This window comes from Physella acuta, unplaced genomic scaffold (assembly GCF_028476545.2).
Source record: "Physella acuta isolate Inbredline_101_S28 unplaced genomic scaffold, ASM2847654v3 ptg000049l, whole genome shotgun sequence".
Lineage (NCBI taxonomy): Eukaryota > Metazoa > Mollusca > Gastropoda > Physidae > Physella > Physella acuta.
Window position 1 is genome coordinate 355,525 of NW_026731569.1, and position 13,978 is coordinate 369,502.

General features: G+C 38.4%; 1 protein-coding gene across 1 annotated transcript in view; it reads right to left on the reverse strand.

The window, feature by feature from the left end:
* Positions 1-13,978, reverse strand: part of LOC131945070 (dynein axonemal heavy chain 8) — a 186,071-nt gene that overhangs the window by 109,304 nt on the left and 62,789 nt on the right. The window contains exons 37-47 of the mRNA XM_059306046.1: positions 12,408-12,512; positions 12,085-12,246; positions 11,698-11,922; positions 9,386-9,558; positions 7,380-7,558; positions 6,072-6,259; positions 4,897-4,983; positions 4,700-4,807; positions 4,342-4,476; positions 3,856-4,017; positions 3,435-3,681 (exon numbers count right to left, since the gene is read on the reverse strand). Of these exons, the coding sequence (XP_059162029.1) occupies positions 3,435-3,681; positions 3,856-4,017; positions 4,342-4,476; positions 4,700-4,807; positions 4,897-4,983; positions 6,072-6,259; positions 7,380-7,558; positions 9,386-9,558; positions 11,698-11,922; positions 12,085-12,246; positions 12,408-12,512 (1,771 nt within the window). The remainder of the gene's footprint in view (positions 1-3,434; positions 3,682-3,855; positions 4,018-4,341; positions 4,477-4,699; positions 4,808-4,896; positions 4,984-6,071; positions 6,260-7,379; positions 7,559-9,385; positions 9,559-11,697; positions 11,923-12,084; positions 12,247-12,407; positions 12,513-13,978) is intronic.

Consider the following 13,978-nt stretch of genomic DNA (forward strand, 5'->3'; position numbering starts at 1 on the left):
ATTTCGGGTGCTGACAATCTTCAGGTCCACTTATTCATGTGAGCAAACGTTTTCTTGCATGAATATAATACAAAGTATAGAAGCCATCTAACAAATACAAGTTATGAGCCAGGTTTAAACAAACTTATAAACGGCATGCAAGGCGAAACTGTTATAAATAGTATTCAATAATGAAAGTTAGATACTTTGATTACTGATTTTATTATTCTAGAAGATCTAGATAAAATACTTTAATACGTATTTCTACGTAACGTGTATGTTTTGATTTGAATAAATATTATTTCATACTTAAAGATATATATATATATATATATATATATATATATATATATATATATATATATATATATATATATATATATATATATATATATATATATATATATATATATATATATATATATATAGTCCTAATTAAGTATCATAATATTGAAATAAAAGTGTTAGTGAAGTGGCTCTTTAAAAACTGCGATATTTGGTAAATAATAACTTTTGGCTCTTCCGTCTCAAAAGGTTGCCGACCCCTGTTCTAGGAGGTCACATTTTTTACTTTCTTGTATAGAGAAAGTCTTGTAATCGTGCAAAAAAATTGAGATTTTTACAAATCTCGAAGTTTTACACCTCACTGATACGGAAAAACATAATTTTGCAATCTTGTCCGTATGTCTGTGTGTCTGTCTGTCTGTGTGTACAGTTACAGCTAGGTTGATGAAATTTTATATATAAGTATTTTATCAAAATCGTAGATACTGATCAACTTTAGAGCTATTTCCGATAAACGGAAGTGGTACTTTTTCTACTTTGAATTTTTCAAAAGCCTATAACTTGAGTACTATTTCAGATAGATAAATGAAATTTCACATGTAAGTAAAAGATGTAATTCTCTGCCTTCTGTCAAATTTTGAGTAATTTCCGTTGACCGGAAGTACTAATTTACGCTATTTTCGATTTCTCAAAAAACGGATGTAAATTTATAAAGTACTAATAATATTGCGCACTATTAATTATGCACAATTTGTTTTGGCGTTCGCTTGGTGCGCAATTCTTTTTTCTATGAGATTCTATTCTATTTTTAAAAGTTTAAGTAATTAAAAATCATGTCTATATTTCAAGTTATATAAGAATATTCGAGAAAGTTTAGGGGAGATCACTCCCGGTTTATTTTTTATTAGCGCGAGTTTAATTTATTTTTAAATTACCTTCCTTGTCAAAATTAGAAAAAGAGTTAAATTAATTTGATTTTTCTAGCCTACTGTTATTATGTTATTTAAAACTATTTTAAAACTTATTTGGGAATCTAAACGAAAATGATAGTTGACATTAATCTTTTTAATATGTTTTAGCAGTGTGCGTGTATTTAATATTTTCTTGACATTATGCGAAAGAGTAAAAACAGTGGCATTTATAAAATAGCTCTATGTCGTTATATAAACAAACCCTACTCTTAAATAATACACTGCGGTGCACTCAAAAGCACAGCATGGTGCGATGTTTACTTTTATGATTCCAAAATCTTTAGCGATGACGAAGGAAGGACTGACACACTACTTGGCCGCTTATATAATAGATCTTTTTTTAAGTGTACCAACTTGTGAACAGAACAAAACTAAACACAACACAAACGGACGCAAAAAAAAAACACAAACGAAAAAACAAACACAACACTCATAACATAAACACAATTTAAATGCAATCATAAAGGCATATTGCTCACAATCTAGCTCGTAGCTCCAAATAGCGCCCTTTCCGAGCGCCGGCGGACGCGTCTGACACAGTGAATGACGACAAAACAGAGGCGTAGCGACCCTTTCCGGCGCCCGGGGACAAACTTTCTATTTGATCCTCCCTCAAACTTACGATTTGCACCCCCTCCCGTCAAAATTTCAATTTCCACCCCACCCCCTTAAACTTTTGATTTGCATCCCCCTCAGACTTTCGATTTGCACCACTTTTGATTTGAAATTCCTCCCGCTCAAACTTTTGATTTGCACACATTATTTCCCAGTACTTTAAATTTTAAAAATTTACAATAGAGTTTCATAACTAAAACCATTGCGCACCCAATGAACGTGATGACGCGTCTATAATAGTGCGGAATAGTTGATTAAAAATTATAAGTAGTAAACAGTACATTCAGTGAATGAAATAAATAAAAGATTGCCTTTTATCAATCCATGCTAATTATAATTTTCAATCAATAATTTTCTCTTCCACATCCGCATAATTTGCATTCACATTTTGCTAATTATATTATTGCAACACTAATTCCTTCTAGAACGTCTGTAGATTTGCATTCACATTTTTTTTATTAGCGTGAGTTTAATTTATTTTTAAATTACCCCCTTGTCAAAATTAGAAAAAAAAGTTAAATTAATTAGATTTTTCTACCCTACTGTTATTATGTTATTAAAATGTATCCACTTTTTCTGGGAATCTAATCGGTGTTTTAAAAGACAAAAACATGTCTTAGTTTGCAAGATACTGGACAGGTGAAGTAGAGTTGACCTGTTTATGTGACCTCAGCATATGAAAGGATAGTGTGGTCAGACCCATGCTCAGCCGAAATAGGTGTTTTTAAAAGACAAAAACGTCTGAGGTGTTAAGTCTTTGTGGGGTCTGGCTTTTTTTTACGATAAACGACAGACGTGATGTTTTTTATGGATGATCACCGAAACTAACAGTTATCCAAAGGATGACGGGTAGTCTAGTATGCAATTAAATCTAACATGACGCCTCGCTCACCCGCCCCCCCCCCCCCACCCACCTGAATTTGTACTTAGATACCAACAAATGAAATCAATGGCGAACAAAACGCTCAATGTTGCAGTCTCTATAAACATGTCAAATCTCCACAATGGTGTAGTCTTTATAAACATGTCAAATCTCCACAATGGTGTAGTCTCTATAAACATGTCGAATCTCCACAATGTTGCAGTCTCTATAAACATGTCAAATCGCCACGAAGTAAACGCATAATGTTGTAGTCTCTATAAACATGTCAAATCTCCACAATGGTGTAGTCTCTATAAACATGTCAAATCGCCACGAACTAAACGCATAATGTTGTAGTCTCTATAAACATGTCAAATCTCCACCATGTTGCAGTCACTATAACCATGTCAAATCGCCAGAAACTACACGCATAATGTTGTAGTCTCTATAAACATGTCAAATCTCCACAATGTTGTAGTCTCTATAAACATGTCCATTCTCCACACGGTTGTAGTCTCTATAAACATGTGAAATCTCCACAATGTTGTAGTCTCTATAAACAAGTCAAATCTCCACAATGTTGTAGTCTCTATAAACATGTGAAATCTCCACAATGTTGTAGTCTCTATAAACATGTCAAATCTCCACAATGTTGTAGTCTCTTTAAAAAAAACACGAGTTAAAGGCACCATAATGTAGTCTATATAAAGAAGTTGTTTTACCTTTTTTAACCTTTAGTGTCCTTCTCCATAGAGTGGAAAATATACCATCAGTCCAATCATTGGTCGCCGCATCTAAACGACCAAACATCTGAGGTGCTGTGATGGCCTTTGGATTCATACGCATTTCTCTGTGAGGATTTCCCAAGTCTTTAAGAGCACTCATTAGTACGCGAATGCAACAGGTTTTGCCAGCACCGCTTGGACCAAGTGTCATTATACCGTGTCTGACACGTTGAGTTTCAAAAAGCTAGCAAAATGGATTTTATGGTTTACAAGCTTAAGTCTCACAATGCATATGTTATTTACCTACAATAAATTAATAGATTTTTATAGTTGAAAAGAAATCTTGCTTCAATGAAGTAGCTTAATCAATATCAAAAAGTTGCTTAATCAATATAAAAAAGGTGTAAATTGAGCAGACCTGAACGATTTTTAAATTCCACGCATCATAGTTGATAAGTCCTGCCTCTTCTATCCTGGTTTTTAGAAAGCCTTGTAAATCAACATATGTTGCACTGTCTAAGTTAATTCCAGGGAATAAATCAGATATTAAACTCAAAAACAAAGGCTCGTCTTCGTCCACCTATGTTGAAAAAAACATAATACTTGAAGCATTGTGCCAATATGCTAAACCACATTAACCTGCATGATATCATTTATATTTGAATATGGATCATCTTCCATCTATCAAATTGATAGATAAAGAGTAAATAGTGTGTTTATTTAAGTGTGCCGTGCTAATTATCCTACAACAACTGATGGCGTGGTCTGTTTATTCCAAGACTCAATATATCTACTGTTTGTAGGAGATCTGTCTACTGCTCTTATCATTTGATGCTGCTCATCACTACAAAGCGTTGTGCACTAGAAAAGGTCGAGGGCAAACACAAAGACATTGACACTTTACCAGTTTGGACAAGTTCATGTCCCTTAGAACTCTCATGACAATTGTGTTCTCTGTATCCTCTGGTCTCGACCGTTTCTCAGCCCCCAGTGTTCGAAGTACTGACAAAATGTTGCGTAATCCAAAGTCATAATGTACCTTAAGCAAAACAGTTACTAGATTGTTAAAGATTTTTCAGTAAATTATAGATCTAAAATGACACATTTGCTTTTTGATATTTAATACCTTCATTGATATTAGTTATTTTTAAAATAATGATAGAAATCGAGTTATTTACATTTAGCTTTAGTTTGAATGGGAGCGTACAGGCTCTTTAAATAAATGCATATTCATTCCCAAACGATACTAGCCCTGTACTGACTTGTTTCGATAGTTGCTCCTCACAGAGTTTGTAGAGGGTGTAGAATTTCTGTGCTAGCACAATGTTATCAATGAAACCACAGGAAGCAAGCTTGACCCTCATAATGATCTATAAATCAAATGAAGGACGCAGATTTCTTATGGATTCAATTAAATATCTCCGAATAGTCAAACATGAAATAAAGTGGTAGTACACACCTGTCTGTCAGGAACCATCATAGAAACTGTCCGGAATTGTACTTTTAAATTTTCAGGAAGTTCTTGTCTTCCAGCGTAGCCGGGATTCTTCAAATCAAAAATATCAAGAAATCAAGAAATCGGCGTTGGACTACTATCATTTTAAAGAGCCCATACAGATGCAAACTAGAGATACTTCAAAGATTTTACCGTAACAAAAATGAGGGATTAGACTCAAATACATTACACAACTAAAACATTGTCTGGCATTGTCATAATAAAGCAAAGTAAACAAGTGTACTAGGTAATGAGTTCTTTAAAACTTAAAAAGTTATAAACATAACACAAAGAATAAGAGGAGGTAAGTAAAAGTTATAAACGTAACACAAAGAATAAGAGGAGGTAAGTAAAAGTTATAAACGTAACACAAAGAATAAGAGGAGGTAATGTAAAAGTTATAAACATAACACAAAGAATAAGAGGAGGTAAGTAAAAGTTATAAACATAACACAAAGAATAAGAGGAGGTAAGTAAAAGTTATAAACATAACACAAAGAATAAGAGGAGGTAAGTAAAAGTTATAAACATAACACAAAGAATAAGAGGAGGTAAGTAAAAGTTATAAACATAGCACAAAGAATAAGAGGAGGTAAGTAAAAGTTATAAACATAACACAAAGAATAAGAGGAGGTAAGTAAAAGTTATAAACATAGCACAAAGAATAAGAGGAGGTAAGTAAAAGTTATAAACATAACACAAAGAATAAGAGGAGGTAAGTAAAAGTTATAAACATAGCACAAAGAATAAGAGGAGGTAAGTAAAAGTTATAAACATAGCACAAAGAATAAGAGGAGGTAAGTAAAAGTTATAAACATAACACAAAGAATAAGAGGAGGTAAGTAAAAGTTATAAACATAGCACAAAGAATAAGAGGAGGTAAGTAAAAGTTATAAACATAACACAAAGAATAAGAGGAGGTAAGTAAAAGTTATAAACGTAACACAAAGAATAAGAGGAGGTAAGTAAAAGTTATAAACGTAACACAAAGAATAAGAGGAGGTAAGTAAAAGTTATAAACATAACACAAAGAATAAGAGGAGGTAAGTAAAAGTTATAAACATAACACAAAGAATAAGAGGAGGTAAGTAAAAGTTATAAACGTAACACAAAGAATAAGAGTATCGTTGCTAGTTCACCATTGTTAAAAAAATCCCGAATTCCGGGTTCAGATTCACGTGATCACCATCTGTAAAAATAAATTCTTTCTTTTTTTCTTTCTTTGCCGAGAGCACAATGTAAATTTGTTGAGCGGCGACGGATAAAACTGGTAGCTCAATGCGGTTGAACTCATCAAAGCAGCCCCATGCTCCTGACTGGGCAAGACCTGTAGAAATAATTCTATTTTACTTGGCTTTAGCGAGTAACACTGCAGATAACATTACTTATTACGAGCAGTAACAGTAAACGGAAGTAATAATGTAGCAAACATGTGTTCGTCTGTATCTATTTTGGCTGTAACAATTTGTATGACGTTTGGCATTAATGACATAGCTTGTGAAGATGGAACCTTTTCAGAAACTTGGGTATTTGAGTTTTACTTAAACCATCTCTAACAGTGTTTCTTCCAGACTTTTTTCTCCGGGGGGGCACTTGAAATTTTCTTCGGGGGGGGGGGGGGGGGCGGACACTGTTAAAAGTATATATTTTCTATATAAATTATATAAATTTCATTTCGTTCGGGGGGGGGGGCGAAGAGATGCCTGGAAGAAACTCTGATCTCTAATACTTGGGTATTTGAGTTTTACTTAAATCATCTTAGATACTTGGGCATTTGAGTTTTACTTTAGCCATCTCTAATACTTGGGCATTTGAGTTTTACTTAAACCATCTTAGATACTTGGGTATTTGAGTTTTACTTTAGCCATCTCTAATACTTGGGCATTTGAGTTTTACTTAAACCATCTCTAATACTTGGGTATTTGAGTTTTACTTAAACCATCTCTAATAATTGGGCACTTGAGTTTTACTTTAGCCATCTCTAATACTTGGGCATTTGAGTTTTACTTAAACCATCTCTAATACTTGGGTATTTGAGTTTTACTTAAACCATCTCTAATAATTGGGCACTTGAGTTTTACTTTAGCCATCTCTAATACTTGGGCATTTGAGTTTTACTTAAACCATCTCTAATACTTGGGCGTCTTGGGTATTTGAGTTTTACCTAAACCATCTCTAATACTTGGACATTTGAGTTTTACTTAAACCATCTCTAATACTTGGGCATTTGAGTTTTACTTAAACCATCTCTAATACTTGGGCGTCTTGGGTATTTGAGTTTTACCTAAACCATCTCTAATACTTGGACATTTGAGTTTTACTTAAACCATCTCTAATACTTGGGCGTCTTGGGTATTTGAGTTTTACCTAAACCATCTCTAATACTTGGACATTTGAGTTTTACTTAAACCATCTCTAATACTTAACCTAATATTACAGTCTCTTACCTTTATAAATCCGGCCAAGCCCTCTAAAGTCCATTTGATCAGAACAGTTGAATACAACAACATATTTCCCCAGACAACGACCCATGTCCTTTGTTGTTTCTGTTTTCCCAGTTCCAGCAGGGCCTGCAGGGGCGCCGCCCATTGACATCCAGAGGGCCTGGGCTAAGGTGATGTAACACCTTAACCAAAAACGTATTTGACAAATATTAGATTTAAGTAAGAACAAACGACCAAACCTATTTAAGTTAAGTTTTTTAACTAAAAAAATGATTATGGTCGGCTGTGGGCCCCTAAACGGCGTGCCCCCCCCCCCCCCCGCATTGCGGGGTCTGGCGGCACTGTAGTTCCGCCCCTGATGTACAGTTTATATGAGGCTACGGTCAGTCTAGGTCAGTTTTCGGTCACTTTAAACGCGATTATTGAGATGGCTCTAATTTTCCAGGTACATTAAATTTTAGCCTACTTTGTCGAGACCAATTTCTTAGATACTTGAATGCAAATACCTGATCTAATTTAGGTGTGAAGAACAAAGAACCCCCACTTTACTTTTATAGATATAGATATAAATCTAACAGGTGTAAAGTTACAAATAACGCAATGGACGCGAGCGAGAAAGTATTCGAGAGGCCCATTAAATAATTTAAAAAACATGAACGTCGTAGCTACAATTAATATGGTTATACAATTCTGTCTCTCCAGTGTTTTCGGACTTTACTAAAGATTGGATGTATTTGATGTTTTTAATATTTCCGGTAACTAAATAAAATTAAAAAAAAAAAAGCAAAAACAATTTGGTTTTCACGTGTAATGGCGACATAAACAATGGTATCCGGATATTCGATAGGCTGCCATAAATTCTATTGTACACATTGTAAGCTAAAAAAAAAGGAAAACTATGTCATCGGGTTTAAATCTGCATTGTTATTTAAAAACTTTAAAAGTTGTGTAAACAAATAGTTATCGATCACGGAGTTCCTGTACATCCAATCAATATTTGTCTTACGAAAGTGAAACATCCGGTTATAACTTAGGCTTGATGGAAATAAATAGAAATTTAGTCTTAAAATCAACTAATCATTTTCAAGTTCTATGGATTTGCAACTTTTATAACATTTCTGAATTCATTTTAGGCTCTTATTCTTTATTGTTTTTACGGTCGCTTTGTTTGTTAAATGTGAAAAATAAGCACATTTTTATTCCAGGTCAACAACATTGATAGCAACGTATTTGGCAATCAACAAGGACAAGCTTGAGGCCATAACCGAACCGAGCTATTATGTAACTGTAACAAAAACAGGATGTGGGTACGTAATTGTTGTGACTAAAATAGAATTAGCCTGTCAACGGCACATGATACGTGATATAAACAAGGTGGTTGTAACCAATATTACGCAATTGGGGGTACCGAAATAGAATAGTTTGACTTTGATAGAATTGGGTTATGTAAACCGGAAGTGCCAGATACTTGTATGAAAGAGAGATGCACAAATGTCTACACATTTTCTGAAGTGCTTGAATTGGATCGACCACTTGCAGATACCACGCAAACATGGTATATGGTAGCGAAAAGCTCTAATGCGGTAGGCAGTTTCTCAAAAATGTAATATGTTGAATATGGGGTTGAAAATGGACATGATTGACGGCTCTTTAATTTTACCTATTAAAGGAACGTAGCTGCATTAAGAATTCAAACTGAATTTCCACCGTTCTGTAACTATATACAAAAATTAAATAAAGACACAATTTGGATTTTTAAAATTCCTTTTAAAATGTATACTATGAGGTTTTAAAATAGCCGTGGAAGTTAATAAATAATGACTAATAATTAATATTAGTCATTCGTGGCTGATGTAAACAAAGTAGGCCTAAATGCGTCACTTGCGAAGAATGCGCTTAATGTGAGCTTTCTGAGTCAGCGGGCTATTGAATTAATAAACATGCAGGAAGTGATTTACTTAAGAGGGAGCTGTTAAATAGGTTTGAATGAGACAAGGCATAACCAGTACCTGTCTGTTAGAGGAGTTATCACAAGGCGGTCTGTGCATCCAAGATATTCGTTCTGATAAATAAAGACTACGTCTGTAATATCTATATGGGCCAAATCAGTCTCTTCGTTAAAGTACGATCTGACTTGTTTTAACCAGTCGAAACTGCTCATTGAATTCACGTTGCGTTTAGTCTGAAATGATTTAAGAAGAGCAGTGCTTTGATCTTAGTTTTTTTAGCTGTGCTTTATGAAATAATTGAGTGTATTTTATTCACCTCCGCAAAGGCGGGGTAGTACACTCAAGGGTGGGGTAGTACACCCAAGGGTGGGGTAGTACACTCAAGGGTGGGGTAGTACACCCAAGGGTGGGGTAGTACACTCAAGGGTGGGGTAGTACAATCAAGGGTGGGGTAGTACACTCAAGGGTGGGGTAGTACACTCAAGGGTGGGCTAGTACACCCAAGGGTGGGCTAGTACACTCAAGGGTGGGGTAGTACACCCAAGGGTGGGGTAGTACACTCAAGGGTGGGGTAGTACACTCAAGGGTGGGGTAGTACACTCAAGGGTGGGGTAGTACACCCAAGGGTGGGGTAGTACACTCAAGGGTGGGGTAGTACACCCAAGGGTGGGGTAGTACACTCAAGGGTGGGGTAGTACACTCAAGGGTGGGGTAGTACACTCAAGGGTGGGCTAGTACACCCAAGGGTGGGGTAGTACACTCAAGGGTGGGTTAGTACACTCAAGGGTGGGGTAGTACACTCAAGGGTGGGGTAGTACACCCAAGGGTGGGGTAGTACACTCAAGGGTGGGGTAGTACAATCAAGGGTGGGGTAGTACACTCAAGGGTGGGGTAGTACACTCAAGGGTGGGCTAGTACACCCAAGGGTGGGCTAGTACACTCAAGGGTGGGGTAGTACACCCAAGGGTGGGGTAGTACACTCAAGGGTGGGGTAGTACACTCAAGGGTGGGGTAGTACACTCAAGGGTGGGGTAGTACACCCAAGGGTGGGGTAGTACACTCAAGGGTGGGGTAGTACACCCAAGGGTGGGGTAGTACACTCAAGGGTGGGGTAGTACACTCAAGGGTGGGGTAGTACACTCAAGGGTGGGCTAGTACACCCAAGGGTGGGGTAGTACACTCAAGGGTGGGGTAGTACACCCAAGGGTGGGGTAGTACACTCAAGGGTGGGGTAGTACACTCAAGGGTGGGGTAGTACACCCAAGGGTGGGGTAGTACACTCAAGGGTGGGGTAGTACACTCAAGGGTGGGGTAGTACACTCAAGGGTGGGGTAGTACACTCAAGGGTGGGCTAGTACACCCAAGGGTGGGGTAGTACACTCAAGGGTGGGCTAGTACACTCAAGGGTGGGGTAGTACACTCAAGGGTGGGCTAGTACACCCAAGGGTGGGGTAGTACACTCAAGGGTGGGCTAGTACACTCAAGGGTGGGGTAGTACACTCAAGGGTGGGGTAGTACACTCAAGGGTGGGGTAGTACACTCAAGGGTGGGGTAGTACACTCAAGGGTGGGGTAGTACACTCAAGGGTGGGGTAGTACACTCAAGGGTGGGGTAGTACACTCAAGGGTGGGGTAGTACACTCAAGGGTGGGCTAGTACACCCAAGGGTGGGGTAGTACACTCAAGGGTGGGGTAGTACACCCAAGGGTGGGGTAGTACACTCAAGGGTGGGGTAGTACACTCAAGGGTGGGGTAGTACACCCAAGGGTGGGGTAGTACACTCAAGGGTGGGGTAGTACACTCAAGGGTGGGGTAGTACACTCAAGGGTGGGGTAGTACACTCAAGGGTGGGCTAGTACACCCAAGGGTGGGGTAGTACACTCAAGGGTGGGCTAGTACACTCAAGGGTGGGGTAGTACACTCAAGGGTGGGCTAGTACACCCAAGGGTGGGGTAGTACACTCAAGGGTGGGCTAGTACACTCAAGGGTGGGGTAGTACACTCAAGGGTGGGGTAGTACACTCAAGGGTGGGGTAGTACACCCAAGGGTGGGCTAGTACACTCAAGGGTGGGGTAGTACACTCAAGGGTGGGGTAGTACACTCAAGGGTGAGATAGTACATCCAAGGGTGGGCTAGTACACTCAAGGGTGGGGTAGTACACTCAAGGGTGGGGTAGTACACTCAAGGGTGGGGTAGTACACCCAAGGGTGGGCTAGTACACTCAAGGGTGGGGTAGTACACTCAAGGGTGGGGTAGTACACTCAAGGGTTGGGTAGTGAACTCCTCGGCGACTGCTAGGTTCCAGGTGCCAAGATATAAATAAACAATGGAGTACATAATTAGGTTAGCCTAAAATTGTAAATTAATACAAACCAAATCGTCAAAAATATCTCTTTGGTGAACATGTATGGTAATGAGAGTCTCGTATTTTACACGTTCCATGGGTTTCAAGTCTTCAGTTGTCTTGCCAATAAGCATATTTAGTAGAGTCAAGAAATAATTGTTGGCATTGATCATAAATTTTTTATCAAACTTAGCAGCTTTAAGTGCGTCCTCTGATGCTTTGGTCCACAAAAACTGAATACCCAATAGGCCAATCTAGAGGATTTGACAAAAATTCAACAAGAGTTCATTAGAATAGAGATGGCAGAGATAGAACCTTACATCTCAATTTAAACTACAGAATGGGTTGCTAAACGAGTTGAAGCCTCTGGCTTGCGTTAGAAATTGTTGAGAAATGTGTACAAATCAAATTCTGACCTGCGCTGGGAAATTGTTGAGAAATGTGTACAACTCAAATTCTGCTGCAGACACGGCCCGGTACGCCTCTCGTATGATGCTGTGTAGCGAGTGCTGTTGCTCGTTCATCAGCGTGTCCAGCCATTGTTCCACGTTACCCTCACAGCGAACAGGATTCTCCAGCTGGTCATAGAAATAAAGTCCACACCATTTACCAAAAATGCGTTAATAATTCCATGTTATCAATAAACAAGTAAGTGACCTTCGACTATGTTTATAGGATGGAATGAAAAACTTAGCTCCCTTTCAACTGTAACAAAACCGAGGTACTCGTATTGACTTACATCAATTTTTTCCCCTTCTCTGGAAACACACGAGAGTATGATATCATAGACCTTCTCATGGAACTCCACGCTCTTGATATTGTCAAACAAGCCGAGAAGGTGAGCCTGCCATACAAATAATCAATACATTATATCAATCATTAGAGGGGTTTTAGTAGAACAAGGTAGGTGTCAGCTGTTGTTTTAAATTTTATTAAAGCTGCGAAAATAATTTAGACTTTGTCGGTGGCGTAGCGAGGTAGGGTGTCACTCGGTGCGGCCCTTAATGGTGTCAACCCCCAGAGGCGTAGCGACCCTTCCCAGGGACAAATGATTAATTTTCGATTTGCACCCCCCCCCCCAAACTTTCGATTTGCACCCCCCCCCCCTCCCTTCCACCCTCAAACTTTCGATTTACACCTCTTAAAAGACTATTTAACACTCGAATAAATCACTTAATTACGTAGAATTATCATTTTTCCCTCTATATTTTGCTATTTTTTGCCTTGGTGTCACCCCCCTACATGGTGTCACCCGATGCGGTCCGCAACCCCCCCTCGCTACGCCTCTGGACTTTGTGTTGTTTAAATAAATGTAGCTTGCCTGAATGGTATGACAGTGGCCACCAAACCTCCCCATATGTGTATATTACCTGAATAGTATGACAGTAGCCACCAAACCTCCCCATATGTGTACATTAAATGAATGGTATGACAGTAGCCAACCAAACCTCCCCATATGTGTACATTACCTGAATGGTATGACAGTAGCCACCAAACCTCCCCATATGTGTATATTACCTGAATAGTATGACAGTAGCCACCAAACCTCCCCATATGTGTACATTAACTGAATAGTATGACAGTAGCCACCAAACCTCCCCATATGTGTACATTACCTGAATGGTATGACAGTAGCCACCAAACCTCCCCATATGTGTATATTACCTGAATAGTATGACAGTAGCCACCAAACCTCCCCATATGTGTACATTAAATGAATGGTATGACAGTAGCCAACCAAACCTCCCCATATGTGTACATTACCTGAATGGTATGACAGTAGCCACCAAACCTCCCCATATGTGTACATTAAATGAATGGTATGACAGTAGCCAACCAAACCTCCCCATATGTGTACATTACCTGAATGGTATGACAGTAGCCACCAAACCTCCCCATATGTGTACTTTACCTGAATAGTATGACAGTAGCCACCAAACCTCCCCATATGTGTACATTACCTGAATAGTATGACAGTAGCCACCAAACCTCCCCATATGTGTACATTACCTGAATGGTATGACAGTAGCCACCAAACCTCCCCATATGTGTACATTACCTGAATGGTATGACAGTAGCCACCAAACCTCCCCATATGTGTACATTACCTGAATGGTATGACAGTAGCCACCAAACCTCCCCATATGTGTACATTACCTGAATGGTATGACAGTAGCCACCAAACCTCCCCATATGTGTACATTACCTGAATGGTATGACAGTAGCCACCAAACCTCCCCATATGTGTATTTTACCTGAATAGTATGACAGTAGCCACCAAACCTCCCCATATGTGTACATTACCTGAAT